The sequence below is a fragment of the Sus scrofa genome, chromosome 4, assembly GCF_000003025.6.
Source record: "Sus scrofa isolate TJ Tabasco breed Duroc chromosome 4, Sscrofa11.1, whole genome shotgun sequence".
NCBI classification, from domain to species: domain Eukaryota; kingdom Metazoa; phylum Chordata; class Mammalia; order Artiodactyla; family Suidae; genus Sus; species Sus scrofa.
Window position 1 is genome coordinate 42,528,319 of NC_010446.5, and position 18,681 is coordinate 42,546,999.

An 18,681-nucleotide genomic window follows, 5' to 3' on the forward strand; every position below is an offset into this window, starting at 1 on the left:
GGTCTAATAAGAGCGCTTATCGACAATTAAATGAGATAATGCATTAATAAAGCCCTTGAATCAGTGACTGGCACAGTTTAGGCACTTGATAAATATTAGCTCTTATTATGAATACTTTTTTTTTTTTTTTTTTTTTTTTGCTTTTTAGAGCCAAATGTGCAGCATATGGAAGTTCCCAGGAAGGAGTCAAATTGGAGCTACAGCTGCCAACCTACATCGTAGCCACAGCAATGTCAGATCCTTAACCCACTGAGTGAGGCCAGGGATCAAACCCATGTCCTCATGGATACTAGTCAGATTCTTAACCCCCTGAGCTGCAATGGAAACTCCTATTATGACCACATTTGAAATATTTGAAGTCTACACTCATATGTACCCTGTCCTCCATGAGGAGGACGGGGTTTTAGTCATCTTTGCAGCCTCAGCACACAGCACAGTGCCAGGAACAAGGGTGAAATTAAATACATAATTATGCACTTATATGAGGAAACAACAAATGAGATCTAAGAGGGGGGAAGATTCCATCATGATAATTTGGTATTAGCAGGCTCATTTGCTTCTTGTTTAAGAAGGGGACACACATTTTTCTTCCCAGATAAAGGGTGAAAATAAGTTTTCCCTTTCCATGCTCTCATCCCAGTGGGGTTTCTATCTGGAGTAAGAAATACTGCCCAAATCACTGCTGGCAGCAAGCACCTTGCCCATGAGACAGCAGCATGCACAGCTGTCTTTGGGTGAAGGAGGGAGGCTGCGATCTGTGTGCTGGGACTTCAGGGGCGTTGGGATGGAGCCATTTCTCTCCCGCCTCCACCTACTCCTCTTTTGTGAAGACTGGAAGTTTAGCTGGAGCTTCTTTCCTCCGGCATAAGGCTTTATTCAGTAGAGGTAGCAATTTAAAACGATTGCCCATCATTTATTCCATACTATGAGTGCCTCTCCTGTTCTTTTCTGAGAACTGGTTCTCATAGGAGTTGGAAAACACTGCAAGAGTATATCACAAGGGCACCAGAGAAAGAGTAAGTAAGTGATCCGGGGTTTGGGAGAGAGTGTTGAGTAGGGAAGCAAGGAAATCAATGAGAAGCCAACTATTTTTGAGTTTTGCCTGAGATTGTGCTTCTTCTAGAAAGAAGAAGAATAAATACTATATACATATACAGATGCCTAAATAGTATATAATCCATGCAAAGAACTCTTGCTGGAAAGTACACTGAGGGGAGCTACCAGGCAGGCAGATTTGGCAATTGCATGTGGCCTTTGCTGGGCTGGAAGGCAGTGTAGCAACATGGCAGAGTTGGGGTCTGGTTGTCAAACAGAGCTGGTACCATCCCATTGCAGCACCAATTATCTGTGCCTCTGCTGTGGGACTTCTCTGGAGATACGTTCTCTGGAGGATCTGAAGAAATGATGTGTACCAAGGGTCTAGTTCTACAGCTGCCATCCAGGAAATACTCAAAAAACTCAGCTCCATTCTCTTTCTACCTTTCACCTCTTTGTGCAAGATGGTGTTTTTTCCCCCAAATCTTTTCACAAGTTTCCACCACAGCATTTGTCTTAGTTCTGGCTGTATGGCTGGATGACTCATGATGCACACATGCATTTTGAAATCTTTATAGCTCAAATAGCCAGGTTAATGGCAGAGATTTGTTGCCCTGATAAGAGAGCCCAACCCAACTTTGAACCTTGCAACTGAGACTTATCCTTTTTTTTTTATTTTAAATATGTATGATAAATGAGCCAACTTGTCCACCTAGGAAAAAAATGCAGGTTTGTGAGATCTGCCTGACTAATGTAGTTTTCCTGGAGATGCTGTCACTGATATGATCAACTGAAAGATGGACTGCTTGCTGATCTGAGCAAGAAGTTGATGAAGGGAGTTGCTGTGAAACAGTAGCCCTTGAAAAATCACTGCCCTCATGCTGTACCAGTCAGGGTGGTGACTGGACATTTGTACCCATTTCTTGTGCCCCGTCTTCCAGAGGAGCTGATGGAGCTGGAGAAGATGTGGAAAGAAGTGGAAGGGAAGAAGAGTCCCCAGAGGAAGACACACCTTGAAAGGAACTGATGAGCTAGAAGTCTATAAAATGATTGTGTCAATTAAGAATGCTTTTAGGGAGTTCCCATTGCAGTGCAGTGGAAACAAATCTAACTAGCATCCATGAGGATGTGGGTTTGATCCATGACCTTGCCCGGTGGGTCGGGGATCCACATTGCCGTGAGCTGTGTTGTAGTTTGCAGACGTGGCTTGGATCCTGAGTTGCTGTGGCTGTGGTATAGGCTGGCAGCTGTAACTTCGATTTGATCCCTAGCCTGGGAACTTCCATATGCCATGGGTGTGCCCTAAAAAGCAAAAAAACAAAAAAATAAAGAATGATTTTAGCTGCAAGCAACTCTAGAAGAATGTCTGCAGTAAATAGGAGCTATTTTTTTTTTTTTCTCAGATAACAAGATGCCTACAGTGGGCGGTCCTGGGCAGGTTTAGCAGTTCTCTGATGTTATCAGAGATTTGGGCTTCTTTCTCCTTGCTCTACCATTATTTGAGATGGTTTTGTGATGGCTGCCACAGCTACAGACAGGAGGTCCATTGTCTGAGTAAGAATAGCAGGGAAGGAAGAAGGGCGATGCCAGATACATCTGTCTTCTTTCATCAGGAAAAACAAGCTTGGTGGGCACCATGCCCCTCCCTACCCCGCAAGCAGACTTCACCTCTTGTTTCCTGAACCAGAACTGGGTCACGCGGCCACCCTCCTAGCTGCAAGGGAGTCTGGGAAAGAGCTCACTTGTCTTCCCAAGGAAGAGAGCTTGGTAATGGCCGAGGGTGGGCAGCCAACCCAAGGGCCCACCACAACTCTGAGGGAGAGGAGGCCAAGTTCCAAAATCCTCTGTGTTCTTGTTTGTTAATTTTGTCGTTGTTGTTGGACAACCCAGATCAACGTAAGAATAAGTGAACCAAGGGATATAATACAAGATCTTTTCCTTATCATTTCAACCTAATTGTTTTTGGGTTTTCCCAGTGTTCGTAGAGCAAGAGTGCACTCTCTCTCCATAAAGAAATGGACAAAACGTTCTCTTCCCTCCAGTTCTTACTTCTTTGGTTTTACCTCTCCATTCCCCAAGCCATTAACTTTCCACATCATACTTTTGATTCTAACCTATCCCATCCCTGATCCCCACCTCAAATAGGAAGAACTACTTGGGAGGGAGCAGAACCGCATTAGGTCTGGGTGCTGGATCCTGTGTTCCAGAGGGCACCCTCCATGGTGGGGTCTGGCTGGCTGTCCCTTCCTGCATGCCACCTGCTCCGCTCTGCCTTTGGTGACACAGTCATGATGGGAGACAAGGGATGGGAGGATGTGTCGCTGAATGCTCCGATCCTTCTGGGCTAGGAGTGCTGGGAATCACCATCCTGCACAGCCCCCGCTGCCAGCTTTCCCACCAGGTTGAATCGGCCACTTTGGCTCCCCCGGTGGGTAGTGCAGAGTAGTGGCTAAGACGGCTGGATCTGGAGTGGAAGGTTGGAATCCTGCTTCTTCCACTTCCTGTGCCTCTCTGTGCCTCAGTCTCATCACCTGTGAAATGGAGCTAGCAATAATAACTTACCCCATTAAGTTGTAGTCGGGACTGAATGTACTTAGGACAGAGCTCAGCATATATTAATTTAGCAAGTGTGAGCTCTTCTTACTGTTCCAGCCACCACTTGTTGCCCTTCCAGCCTGGACTTGGGCCTACTCTGGGAGGAGGGGTTGAGGGTGGCTGCTTGTCTGTCAAGTTCAGGGTCTTTGGATTTTAGAAATGTTGTAGGGCTACTGCTTGAAGAAAACATCTTTTGCTTTAAATTTTTTTCTACATGAGTATAAATTGCTAGTCAAATGTTAAAACAACAAGTTTTCTTAAAGTTACAGTTCAAATTTGGATTCGGATTTGACTAACATTTACCATGGAACAATGTGCCAAGCCAGCATTGTACTAAATGCATCTATTTATTTTCCCTCTTATAATTTCAGTGGCCTTTGAGGTGCCTGATTTCTAGGGTGCAGGAAATCTGCCATGGATTTCCTTACACACTAATGCGAGCAGAGGGAAGGGGTTTTAAGAAGCTGGTGTAAAACCATGTAGAAGTTAAGGGCAGAGAAGCATTGTCAGAAGATCGTGAGCTTTCCTTCAGTTAGAGCCCAGTGTGTGTGTATTTTATTCTGGGCAAGTGGCTAAACTCTGTGAGCCTCATTTGTAACATGGGCATGTTAATTTCTCCCCACAGGGTGATGGCTTGAAAGGTTGAATGAGAAAAGCAATGCAAGGCTCTTAGCAAACCATCTTGACATAGTGAGCCACTACAAATATTAGACCCCTTCCAGCCTGTTTGGACTAGATTTCACATTGTTTTGAGCCAGGATAGAATCTGAGGTTTTGTGTATCCATCCTGAAACCATAATAAAACCAGCAAGTGACACATACATTCATAGTAAATGGTGATGAAAATTTTCTTTTTCTTTCTTTCTTTTTTGAAACAGACAACTGGATACGGCCAAGAAGGAAAGTTTAGTGGACCCCTGAAACCCATGACATTTTCTATTTTTGAAGGTCAAGAACCGAGTCAAATCATATTCCAGGTAATAGCTGTTCTTGATCACTGTTATCTTGATTTTGCAGGCTCTCAGACTGGACTTTTACTCCTTTATCTACGGTGCACCCGGAAATAAAACAGAGGCATAGCAGATCTCATTATCAAGAATGATTTCAGGGAGTTCCCATCGTGGCTCAGAGGAAATGAATCCGACTCGGATCCATGAGGATGTGGGTTCAATCCCTGGCCTCGCTTAGTGGGTTGGGGATCCCACGTTGCTGTGGCTGTGGTGTAGGCTGGCAGCCGCAACTCCAATTCAACCCCTAGCCTGGGAACTTCCATATGCCATGGATGTGGCCCTAAAAAAGAAAGAAAGAAAAAAAAAAAGAGAATGATTTCAGAAGCTAAGTTAAACACAAAGATGAGTGACCTCGGTATTGGAAGACCTTCTACCCGACATCCTTGTTTGGACTCTTCCTCCATGGTGTCTGGGGCCAGTCCTCCATCCCTGGGGCGGGGACCTGGGTGCCTGTGGGCTCCCTCTCTCCCCCAGGATGGGAAGGGAACCAGTCTCTGGAGTGGGATGGCCATCTGAGCTTGTTCAACGAACTGGCTGTCTGAAACATTTGAAGATGCGGGTTTTCTGGAATAGTGCTGGAATGGCCTGCCTTCCCCGTCACCTCCCCTGAACCTACCTGTGAGCCCTCACCTATGGGTTGGTCTAGGCACACTGGGAAGCATCATCCTGTTTAACTAGTTAACTGAGAAAAGCATCAGATTGAGGTGTGGACTGTAAGGGTGAGGGTGGGGGCAAGAGACTTCAGTTGTAAAGGGCACTGAAGTAAGTAATTCTAGAAATGTGACAGGGAGAGGGAGAAAAACATACTCCTGCATTGACCAGAAATCCCCTGGGGAAGCCGGCCTGGCCTTGGAGTGGTTGAGGATGCGTTGATAAGCCTGGGGTCTGGGGCTGCCCATGATCCCCGACCCCATGCACTGGGGGGGGAGCGGAGGGTTACTAACCTTCCCTCCTTTTATACAACACAAGCAGAGGGTTACTAAACTACCACTTAAGGTGGATGCCTTCTGTGAACTGCCAAGCATTTGCTTTGTTGGACAGCTCCCATCCACAGAGGAGAGACTGAAAGCTGTCTCATCCCACCTTCTCTCATTTGGCCCTAGGTGAGTGCAAAGGGCCCCATCGTAGGAGCTGGTGGGGATGGACCTGTAACCCTGTCCGCCTCCTTGTTCTAGAGGCCTTGACTTCTCCAAGGGGAAGTCAGGCACTGAGGGAGGAGCAAATGCTTAGAGAACTGGAATCTGATAGCGAGAGAGGAGCATTCCAGCAAAGGCAGAGCCCTGTGCTAGGAGAGGGCAGGCCATCCAGGGAGTCCTGGCAGAAGGCCAGGCTGCTTGGGGAGCAGAGAGCCTGGAGAAGAAGGTGGGTGAGGAAGCTGCAGACATCAGAAGGGCCCTGACTCCTGAGGCTCTTAGATTTCCTCCCCAAAACAATGTGCCTGAATCAAGTTTCCATTCAGGGCTACAAACTGGAGAGGTGGGGTGGGTAGGAAACTGGAGAGGGTGCAGGGAACTGATTGGGAGTCTATGGTGAGGGCCTACACCAGAGATAATGTGCTTGTTTACTAACTTTCTCTGCCTTGCCAGGGTGCACTTAGTTATAGATTTCTCATGTACCTTTAAAAATTTTTTTTGGTGTTCCTGTTGTGGCTCAGCAGGTTAAGAATCTGACTAGTATCCATGAGGATGTGGGTTTGATCCCTGGCCTCGCTCAGTGGATTAAGGATCTAGTGTTACCACAAGCTGTGTCGTAGGGCTTAGATGTGGCTTGGATCTGGCATTGCCATGATCATGGCAAAAATTTCTTTTCATTTGCGTCTTTTTTGTCAATATAATTTTTATTTTCTATTGGGGTATAGTTGATTTATGATGCTGTGTTAGTTTCAGGTGTACAGCAAAGCGATTCCATTATACATATACACATATGCACTCTTTTTCAGATTCAGTTCCCATATAGGTTATTACAGAATATTGATCATTTGTGTATTTCTATGCTCCATGAGCTGGTAAGAACATTCATCTTCTTTTATTTACTCTGTATGAAGCGCCTGCTGTTACAAGGTGCTATGCTGGGTACTGGGGACACAAGATGGGCCCAACCCCATCCAGCAAGCTCGTGGAATCATAGAAGGAGACTAACAAGTAAGCAGGCATGCAGTGAAGGGTTCTGATTGGAGTCTGGTGGGATGCAGAGGGGACCAACTGCACGTGGAGAAAGGCTCATCATTTTAAATGAGGATGGTAGTGGGTGAACAGAAAAAGTTTCATTGACCCCTAAACTGAGTATTTAACATTGAAAAGGTGCTCACAGACAGAGAGCAGGCCCTGAATATTGCATGGGAAAAAGCATGGGGGTGTGCATTTAGCAAGGAAATGAAGTTTAGGGTGGGAGATGGTGTGCAGTCAAAGGTGAGGCTGCCAAGGTCAGGGAGTGGGGTTGTGGTGGGGTCTGGACTGGCTCTTTAACCTGTGGTAAGCTGCAGGGCACCATGGGAGAGTCAAAGAAGGTGTGAGGGAATTAGACTGTGCTTGTTCAGACCTACTCTGTGATCACTTAGAGCATATGATGAAGGCATGAGCCTCGAGGTGGGACGGCTCTTGGGAAATGTCAAATAGTGATTTGCCATAGACCAGTGGGAAGTGATGGAGGCCTGGATTAAGAAAGTATGAAGGCCATGATTTTCTTTTCTGAGGAGATGTTCATTTGTGCTGGATATTAGATTCCAGTTATAAGTGATATCATATGGTATTTGTCTTTGTCTTTCTGGTTCATTTCACTCAGTATGAGATTCTCTAGTTCCATCCATGTTGCTGCAAATGGCATTATGTCATCCTTTTTTATGTCTGAGTAGTATTCCATTGAAAAGAAAATCATGGACTTGGAGAAGAGACTTGTGGTTGCCTGATGGGAGGGGGAGGGAATGGGAGGGATCGGGAGCTTGGGCTTATCAGACACAACTTAGAATAGATTTACAAGGAGATCCTGCTGAATAGCATTGAGAACTATGTCTAGATACTCATGTTGCAACAGAAGAAAGGGTGGGAGAAAAACTGTAATTGTAATGTATACATGTAAGGATAACCTGACCCCCTTGCTGTACAGTGGGAAAATAAAAAAAAAAAAAAAGAAAGTATGAAGGGGGAATGGAGAGAAGGAGATGGGTAGGATCAGTGTGAGGAAAGAAGTCACACCTGCTGGGATTGGTTACAGTGAGTGCGGCATAATGTTTTCAAGGTTCATCCATATTATGGCAGGTATAGTACTTCGTGTCTTTTTATGACTGAATCATATTCCACTGCATGAATAACAACAGTTGCGTATCCATTTATCATTTGATGGACAATTTATGGTTGTATCAATAATGCTATTATGGCCATTCAATGACAATTTTTTTGTAAGGACATATGTTTCCAATTCTCTTGGATAGTTCCTATCGTGGCTCAGTGGTTAATGAATCCTACCAGGAACTATGAGGTGGCGGGTTTGATCCCTGGCCTGCTCAGTGGGTTAAGGATCCTGTGTTGCCGTGAGCTGTGGTGTAAGCTACAGATGCAGCTCAGATCCCATGTTGCTGTGGCTCTGGTGAAGGCCGGCAGCTATAGCTCTGATTAGACCTCTGGCCTGGGAACCTCCATATGCCATGGGTGCGGCTCTAAAAAGCAATTCTCTTGGATATATGCCTAGGAGTGAAATTTCTGGGTCATAGTTAATTCAATGTTTACCTTTTTGAAGAATTGCCAAACTGGTCTGCTAAACAACTGAGCCATTTTACACTCCTACCAGCACCATATGAGATTTCTGATTTCTCTGCATCTTTGCCAATGCCTGTTGTTATGTTTTTTTTTATTGTAGCTATTCTAATGGAGGTAAAGTGGTATTTCTTTGGGGCTTTGATTTGCATTTCCCTAATGTTAAAGTCTTTTCATGTGCTTATTGGATATTGGTATATATTTTTGGAAAAATATTCAAATTCTTTGCCTATTTTTAATTGGCATATTTGCGTTTTTGCTGTTAAGACCTCTTTTTTTTTTTTTTTTTTTTTTTGCCTTTTCTAGGGCCGCACCCACGGCATATGGAGGTTCCCAGGCTGGGGGTCTATTCGGAGCTGTAGCCACTGGCCTACACCAGAGCCACAGCAACGCGGGATCCGAGCCACATCTGCAACCTACACCACACCTCACGGCAATGCCGGATCGTTAACCCACTGAGCAAGGCCAGGGATCGAACCCGCCACCTCAGAGTTCCTAGTCGGATTCGTTAACCACTGTGCCATGACGGGAACTCCAGAGGTCTTTATGTATTCTCCTTATCAGACACATGATTTGCAAATATTTTCTCCCCTTCTGTAGCTTATCTTTCATTTTCTTGATTGTGTCACTTGAAACAGAAAGGCTTTTAATTTTGGTGAAATTCAATTTGTTTTCTTTTTTGTTTGTGCTTTTGATATCATGTCTAAAAAACTATTGCCTCGATGTGACCAAAATTTATTGCCTATGTTTTCTTCTTAAAGTTTTATAGTTTTAGCTCTTACATTTATGCCTTTTATCTATTTTTAGTTAATTTTTGCGTATGGCGTGAGGTAGGGGGTCTAACTTTATTCTTTTGCATGTGGACATCTAGCACCATTTGTTGAAAACACTTTAAATTGTCTTAGCACCTTTGTCAGAAATTAATTGACTATAAATACTGAAGTTTATTCCTGTAACCTGCTTCAATTCCATTGATCTATATGTCTATCCTTATACCAGCACCACACTCTCTAGAATACTGTAGATTTGCAATAAATTTTCCAGATTGTTTTGGCTATTCTGGGTCTCTTGCATTTCCCTATAAATTTTAGGATCAGTCTGTCAATTCTACAAATAAGACAAAACAAGACAAAAGTAATTTTGATAGGGATTTTGTTGAATCACTATCTCCATTGGGGAATATTACTATCTTAACAATTTTCTTTTCTTTTTTCTTTTTTTTGCTTTTTAGGGCTGTACCTGCAACATATGGAGGTTTCCAGGCTAGGAGTCCAATTGTAGCTACAGCTGCCGGCCTTCACCACAGACACAGCAACATCAGATCCGAGCCATGTTTCGACCTACACCATAGCTCACAGCAATGCCAGATCCTAAACCTACTGAGCAAGGCCAGAGATCAAACCCACAACCTCGTAGTTCCTAGTCAGATTCGTTTCTGCTGTGCCATGACGGGAACTCTACAATTTTCAATTTTTGGACATGGGATGTTTTTCCATTTGTTTAGAGCTTTAATTTCCTTCAGCAATGTTTTATATTTTTCAGTTTTCAAATTTCTTGTTTCTTTGGTTAAATTTATCCTCATGTATGCTATTCTTTTTGATTCTATTGTAAATGGAATTGTTTTCATTATTTTCAGATTTCTCCTTTACTAGTGTATAGAAATACAATTGATTTTTGTATATCCATCTTTTATCCTTCAACCTTACTGGGCGTATCAGCGGTAAAAGAAAAATATTAGATTCTTTAGGATTTTCCATATCTTAAAGAATCATATCATTTGTGAATAGAGATAGTTTTTTCTTTCCAATCTGGATGACTTTTATTTCCTTCTGTTGTCTAGGATCTAAAGTACAATGTTATACGGAAATGACAAGATTGGGCATCATTTTCTTGTTCCTGATCATATGGGGAAAGATTTCAGTCTTTTACCCTTAAGTATAATGTTAGCTGTGGGTTTTTCTTAGATGCCTTTTATCAGATTAGGAAGTTACCTTCTATATAGTTTACTGCATTTTTTTAAATCATGAAAAGATGTTGGATTTTGTAAAATGATCTTTCTGCCTCTATTGAGAAATATCTGGTTTTCTCTTTAATCCATTAAAATGAGGTAGTAAATTAAATTGATTTTCGTATGTTGAACAAGCCTTGTATGCTGGGACAAATTTCACTTGGTCCTGACATATAATTCCTTTTTATATGTGGCTGGATTCAGCTTGCTAGTATTTTGTTGAAGACTTTTGCATCTATATTTATGAGATATTGGTCTGTAGTTATATTGTGTTATTTTTTTCTGATTTGCTTATGAGGTTGAAACTGCCCTCATAGAATAAGTTGGGAGGCATTTTGTGAAGGTTTGGTGTTAATCCTTCCTTACTTGTTAATTAGAATTCACCAGTGAAGTTATCTGATTCTGGGTTTTCTTTTGTGGGATTTTTTTTTTTTTGGATTACTAATTTAATCTCTTTACTTATTATAGTCTTATTCAGATTTTCTATTTATTCTTTGGTCAATTTTGGTAGTTTTTGTCTAAGAATTTATCCATTTCATCTAGGTTGTTGAATTTGTGGGGAAACAATTGTGTATTCTATTTAGTCTTTTTATCTCTGCAAGGTTTGGTAGTGATGTCCTTTTTTACATTCCTCACTTCAGTTATTTGAGTTTTGTCTCTCTTTCTTTCCTTGGTAAGTCTAGTTGAAAATATGTCAATTTTGTTGATCTTTACAAAAAAATATTTTTGGTTTTGTTGATTTTCTCCTTTGCTTTTGTATTCTCCATTTCATTAATTTCCACTCTAATCTTTATTTCCTTCTGCTTGCTTTGGGTTAGTTTATTCATCTTTTTCTAGTTTCTAAAAGTAGATTACTGATTTGAGATTTTCTTCTTTTGTAGGCATTTACAGCTATAGATATCCCTACATATACTGTTTAAACTACATCCCATTAGGTTTGGTATGCTGTGTTTTCAATTTCATTCATCTCAAAGTATATTCCAATTTCCCCTTTGACCTATTGGTTATTAGATTATGTTGTTATATCCATATCTTTGTCATTTCCCAAATTTATTGCAGTTCTTGGTTTTTAATTTCATTCCATTGTGATCAGAGAACATATTTTGTATGATTTTAATGCTTTAAAATTTATCGAGCCTTGTTTTTTGATCTATCATGCGATATGACCTAGAGAATGTTTCATGTACATTTCAGAAGAATGTGATGTGTCAAGACTTTTGATGATCAGAGTGTTCCGTAGAAGTCTATTAGCTTCTGGTAGGTTTATAGTGTTGTTCAATTTTGTATTTCCTTGCTGATCTTCTACTCGTTATATCCATAACTGGAAGTGAAGTTTTGAAGTCACCAACTATTATTATTCAATTGTATATTTTAAATTTTTTCAGTTTTTGTCTTCATGTGTTTTGCCATCTATTTGAAGGTACATGTATATTTAAAACCATTGTAGTTTCTTGATGGATTTACCCTTGTATCATTATAGAATGTCCTTTTTTTTTTTGTCTCTAGTAACAGTTTTTGTCTTAAAGTCTGTTTATCCTGATAGCTTAATTTCACCTTCATTTTGAAGAATAGTTTTGTTGGCTACACAATTCTTAGTTGGCAGTCTTTTTTTTTTTTTTTTTTTTTTTTTTTTTTTTTTTTGCCATTTCTTGGGCAGCTCCTGCGGCAGATGGAGGTTCCCAGGCTAGGGGTCGAATCGGAGCTGTAGCCACTGGCCTACACCAGAGCCACAGCAGCGCAGGATCTGAGCTGTGTCTGCAACCTACACCACGGCTCATGGCAACGCTGGATCCTCAACCCACTGAGCAAGGCCAGGGATCAAACCCACAACCTCATGGTTCCTAGTCAGCTTCGTTAACCACTGAGCCACAACGGGAACTCCAGCAATCTTTTTCTTTCAGTGCTCTGAACATGTCATTTCACTGTCTTCTGGACTCCATGAGAAATGAGCTGTTCAGTTTATTGAGGATCCCTGCACTTTCAAGATTCTCTTTTCATTTGTTTTGTGTTTGATTATGATGTGCCCAAGTTTGGATCTCTTTGCTTACTGTGTTTTGAGTTTATTGAACTTCTTGGACACATAGATTAATGTTTTTCTCAAATTTGTGAACCTTTTGGTTAGTCTTTCTTCAAATAATCTTTCTGCCCCTTTCACTCTTTCCTTTCCTTCTATGACTCCCATTATGCCTGTGTTTGTTTGTCAATGCTCCATTGGTCTCCAGGGTTCTATTAATATTTCTTTTTAATTTTTTTCAAGGGTGATAATCTCAACTGATCTGTTATCAAGTTCATAAATTCTTTCTTCTGCTAGCTCAGGTTTACTGTTGGGCCCTTTGTAATGAATTTTTCATTTCAGTTATTATGCTTGTCAACTCTAGAATTTCTATTTCTTTAAAATAATTTCTATATTTTTATTTATATCCTCTATTTGGTGAGATATTTTTCTCATACAATTGTTCTTAAAGTTTCCTTTACTTTAGTTAGTTAATCTGTTTAAAAAGGATAATTTAAAGTCTTATCTAGTAAATCTAACATCTGGGTTTCCTCAGGAGCAGTTTCTATTGACTGCTATTTTTTTTCTTTTTTTTTTTTTTATGTATGGGTCTTACCAGCCTTTGCCAGTAGATTCTGTGTGTATGTTGGGCACACCTTCAAGGATGTGGCAAACAGTTTACATTTGTGCCTTAGCCTTTACTTCCTCCTTGCACAGAGCCTCAAGGTTAGTCAGAGGTGAGAGATTAGGGCCATCTAAGGTCTTTCCTGGACATGTGCAGAGCCCTACTTATGAACATGGCTTTTAGACTCCCAGAAATATACCGGAGGTTTTTGATTCCTGCCCCCCCCACCCACGTGTCCAGGGACACCTCATTCTCCAGATTTACCTTTTAAATTTTTTTGGTTTGCTTCTTGTTCGCATCAACTATTATCACTGCCTCAGGTAGCTGCAGTGTTAAGCATTTGCTGATGATTATTTTTAATTCCCAAGGGAAAAAAATTGTTGCAGTGAGTGAGATTTGAGTCGGGTCAAATAAAGACAATCTACATGAGCAGGTGTTTCTAGGGAGCTTGCAGACAGGTTAGATAATAACAGTTCTTTGGGGATGGAACTTCTGGGAAACTCCACATCCCTTCTGTCTTCTTCATTGTACCATGGTTGTGAGGCGGTTCATTCTCAATGGCACTGTATATCTTGAGAAAGGATGATGGAATTAGGGCAAGTCAAAGTAACCACAAAGCTTGGTTCTTACTGATAGTCAGCAATTTTCTTTTTATTTTAAATTTAATTTTATTGAGGTATAGTTGATTTACAATGTTGTGTTAATTTCTGCTATATAGCAAAGTGATTCAGCCCATGCATGTACACATATCCATTCCCATATAGGTTATTGCAGAACACAGGGATTTTCTTAAACATTCCTTGGACTTTTCAAGCATTTGATTAACTTCCAAGGTTCTGAAAAAGTTGGTATTTACAATTCTTGCCAGTTCTTCATGAATTTTACGGAGGGAAAGTGTTTTTTTTGGGGGGGGTGGAGGTGCTGCTCCTGTGGCATATGGAAGTTCCCAGGCTACGGATCAATTAGAGCTGCACCTGCGGTCTATACTACAGCCACACCAACATGGGATCTGAGCTGCACCTGTAACCTACACCACAGCTTGTGGCAATGCTGGATTCTTAACCCACCGTGCAAGGGTATGGAATGAGTCTGCATCCTCTCAGACACTATGTTGTGTTCTTAACCTGCTGAGCCACAAGTGGAACTCTGAGGGAAAGATTTTTGTGAATCCTTACTCTACCTTTCCACTGATGTCTGGGCTTTTTATTTAAAGTGCAAAGTAATAATACTTCCATTTATTATATAAACAATATAATATCAACAAGCAAACACTCAAAAAAAAAAAAACCTCCACCCACAATCTTACCCATTTAACACATTAACTGTTTTTTTTTAATTCCATTTCTTGCCCACTGACATGAATACTTTTGGTACTGTAACAATCATAGTCTAGATTTACTCTTATATTCTCCTCTTGGTACTTTATATCATATTGTTGTTTCTTTTGCTGCTTTGTAATTTATAGAATGGATATTTTAATGCTTAAAATTCTATCAATTTTATGTGTTATGTAATTCATTACCTTTCTTTTTGACCATTGAGGAGTTTTCAACTTTACCAGTATTATAAATAAGATTACTATAGCACAAGCATGCAGTTCATTGTTTCAAAGATATTTCCTCAGGATAAGTTCTGTTTAGTATTGTTTGCTCTCAAAGGCTGAAAACATTTTATGTTTCAAGTTATTTCCAAAAGGATTATGCTAATTTATATTTTCATCAATAATATATATGTTTATTTATGTCCTTTATAACATTGGCTGTTAACGATTTTTAATTTGTAAATACATATAACATTAAAATTATTAATGAGTTGAACAACTTTTATTTCTGCTTTATTTTATGTGAATTTTCTCTTCTTCTGGTCTTAAAATTACTATAGCTATCCCATATATAGTCATTGATATTTTCATCACTTCTGAAAAAGTGAGATTGTCATATAGAATCTTGTCATTTAAAGCCACTTTCAAATTATTTTCCTTAATATTAAAATGTCTCTTAATCATTGCCACAATTTTTAGAAGTACTAAATGATGTCTTTTTTTTTTTTAATCGTAAAGTAAAGCTATCCTTCTTAATGTTTCTTAGAGGCTAGTAGTTTTATACCTTTCAGATAGTCCCAGAAAAATCTCATGTAATTTAAAGTATCATTTAGCTTTTGTCAATGTATTGAATTATGTCATATATTTTTTCTTGAGGGAAATGTATATTTTGAGTGTTAAATAATTAGTGTTCAAGCAAACTTTTAGAATGTATCACTTTAAAAGCTTAAAACTTCTTATTTTAGTGATTGTGCAAATGAAAACATTACCTGAAATTGGTGACTTATTACAAATTCTACAACCTAATCTAATTTTTACTTTTCCCCAGTTTAAGGCCGATCCTCCTGCTGTGACTTTTGTACTAACTGGGGAGACAGATGGCATATTTCAGATACAACCAGATGGACTTCTATATCACAACAAAGCCCTGGACCGGGAAACAAGAGCGGTTCACAAACTCCAGGTGAACTAAGACCTGATGAAGGACACTTAACGCCAACCTCTCTGAGCACCCTTCGTCCTGGAAGGATCACTGGCATCTTTATCCCTGGCATGGAACCCTGTTTCAGCATGCTTTGCAAACTTCATTTGTCCTTTCATTCTCTTATTTTTTTTTTAACCAGCTAGAGAGGGATGTAGCAAATGTACCCTCGTCTCATTTTTAGGCTTTTTGACCAGAGTAACCCAATTTATATTAACAAGGCCTGAGTGTGGCCATAGTAAGGCACCTGGATCAAAACCAAGTCAATACTTCTCTAATGTTTCGCTGGTATCTGCCTGAGCTCTGGACCCACAAAGAAGGCAGCATCAGTGCTAGACTGGAGCTCCTGTGGGCCTTGCAAGAAGCAGAGGTAACCAATGACTAAAGTCAGAGACTGACTAAAGAGATCCTCCTTCCTTAGTTTTCATGGTTTGTATCTGAATACATAGGAATGGTAGAGAACTAATTGCAGGAAAAAAGAGCAAGCCGAAAGCTTTCTGTTGGTAACTTTTACTGTTGGCTTTGCAGGCGACCACTAAAATGCTTCTGTAACAGGACATGGCATTTCCATATCCTCAAGGGTCAAAGTTTTCTTATTTCATTCATTCCAACTATTTAGAAAAAAAAGCATGTCCAGTGTCCAGCACACTCCACTGCTGGAAACACAGTCATGATTATCTTGGTTTAACTGATAGGGCTTCTATTTGAGCAGCTCCCAATCTGGGCTTTTATGGGTGTCTTTCTCCCCTGTGGTCACCAGGTTATTTGTTATTTGGGTTCTAATTCCCTTCAAGTGACTTTTGGGTGTGTGATATGAAGTCCAGACTCACCAAAGCGGTTTCCCTTTCCTTTCGACATCAGGTCTCAGCCCTGGATGCTCATGGCAACACAGTGGAGGGCCCAGTCCCCATCACCATAGAGGTGAAGGACATCAATGACAATCGGCCTACGTTTCTCCAGACAAACTATCAAGGCTCAGTCAGGCAGAATTCTCGCCCAGGTAACAGGCAAGGGGCAAATTTATGCGGCTAACATCGGTAGCTGTCATTCATTAAGCTCTTACTATCTTATTTAAATTTCGCAGTAGTCCCCTGGGAGTTGTTTTATTATCCCCACCATTCTAGGGCACAATTTCTCAACCTTGGCACTGTTGACATCTTGGGCCTGATAATTCTTTTTTTTTTTTTTAATTAGGGACTGTTCTATGCATTATAAGGTGTTAGGCAGTGTCCCTCATATCGACGCACCAGGTGCCAGTAATCACATTTCCCCTCCAAGTCACAATAGCAAAAGTATCTTCAGGCATTGCTGAACATCCCCGGGAGGGGGGCAAAATCACCCCAGTTGAGAACCATTATTTTAGGGTGAAAATTTAGAATACCTTAGACCTCTAGAATACTATAGAACACTCTGGAAAGATAAGCTTACTCTCTCACATCCTCCTCAGAATCCGCTTTCTCTTGGTCACTGCTGGCTCCTAGTTCTTTTTCTTCTCTTACCTCCAGCTCCTAGCTATGGCTCCTCCCTTTGCTGTTCTCTTACCTTTCATTTCCATAAAAGTCCCTCATCAAGACACGGGTGTGTGCTGCAGGCTCTACTGAAGATGTAGAGGCATGAAGGTGCAGCATGTCAAAACAGTGTACAAAATAAACATGAATATTAGACTTTGGGTTCTCAGAAAGACTCTTGGCCAGTTCCATCATCCCAACTGTCAAATTTCCTTCTGTGTTACTTAATCTTCTCTCTCACTCCTCAATGCCACTTCCAATAACTCAGGAAGAATATTCTTTCCACTTTATTTATTTATTTATTTTAGGACTGCACCTGAGGCATATGGAGGTTCCCAGGCCAGGGGTCCAATTGGAGCTACAGCTGCTGGCCTACACCACAGCCACAATAATGCAGGATCCAAGTCACATCTGCGACCTATACTACAGCTCATGGCAACACCAAGTCCTTAACCCACGCTTGCCAGGCCAGGGATAGAACCTGCAACCTCATGGTTCCTAGTCAGATTCATTTCCTCTGTGCCCCAATGGGAACTCCTCCATCCACTTTATTATGTGGAGTAAGTTCATGTGTCTCTGTCCCTGAGGTTACATACTAAAGGCTCATTACTGAACTCTGCTATGTAAAAATCTTCCAAGTTTTATCCTTTTTCTCTTCACTAATAGGATCTTCTAGATCAGCGGTTCTCAAGTTTTTTGGATTCAGGGCTCCTGTATTCTTGTGAAAACTACTGTGGACTCCAAAGAACTTTTGGATTTGGGGACTCTATCCAGTGGTGTGCTGGTGAATTTTAATAGCTGTCTATTTAGGGGTGGGGAACCCTGATTTGTAGCATTTTCCTTCCTGTCTCTCTCTCTCTGTCTCTCTTTTTTTTTTTTTTTTTTTTTTTTTTTTTTTTTTTTTTTTTTTTTTTTGCTTTTTACAGCCACACCTGCAGCATATGGAAGTTCCCAGGCTAGGGGTCAAATTAGAGCTGCAGCTACTGGCCTACTCCACGGCCACAGCAATGTGGGATCTGAGCCACATCTGTGACCTAGAACACAGCTCATGGCAACACTGGAAACTTAACCCACTGAGCAAAATCAGGGATAGAACCTGCATCGTCATGGATACTGGTTGGATTCGTTTCTTCGGAGCCACAATGGGAACTCCCAGCATTTGTCAATTTCTGTGCTGTAAATACTCCCACCACAAACTATTTTAAGCTACCAATGGTGTTAACAATTGTCTCACAAAATTTCCAGAAATTCAACTAGTTCTCAAGAGCTGGCTCCAGTACATCTTTGGTTATATCTATCAATATTTATCATATTTGAAATTAAAACTGAGAAATTAAAAATATTTGTTTTGTAGTTGATTTAAAATAATAAGCATATTTAAAAATTTTTAAGCTTTTTTCTTTCAGTTTTATTGAAATATAATTGACACGGAGTTCCCGTCATGGCTCAGTGGTTGACGAATCCGACTAGGAACCATGAGGTTGCGGGTTTGATCCCTGGCCTTGCTCAGTGGGTTAAGGATCTGGCGTTGCCGTGAGCTCTGGTGTAGGTCGCAGACGAGGCTTGGATCTGGAGTTGCTGTGGCTCTGGTGTAGGCTGGCAGCTACAGCTCCGATTAGACCCCTAATCTGGGAAC

The 18,681-nt window shown here is 40.9% G+C and overlaps 1 protein-coding gene across 2 annotated transcripts in view; it reads left to right on the forward strand.

Annotated features, from left to right (window-relative positions):
* Window positions 1-18,681, forward strand: part of CDH17 (cadherin 17) — an 89,037-nt gene that overhangs the window by 19,467 nt on the left and 50,889 nt on the right. For both annotated transcript variants that reach the window (XM_013996607.2, XM_001927101.4), the window contains exons 3-5: window positions 4,509-4,607; window positions 15,385-15,519; window positions 16,399-16,537. In XM_013996607.2, the coding sequence (XP_013852061.1) occupies window positions 4,509-4,607; window positions 15,385-15,519; window positions 16,399-16,537 (373 nt within the window). The remainder of the gene's footprint in view (window positions 1-4,508; window positions 4,608-15,384; window positions 15,520-16,398; window positions 16,538-18,681) is intronic.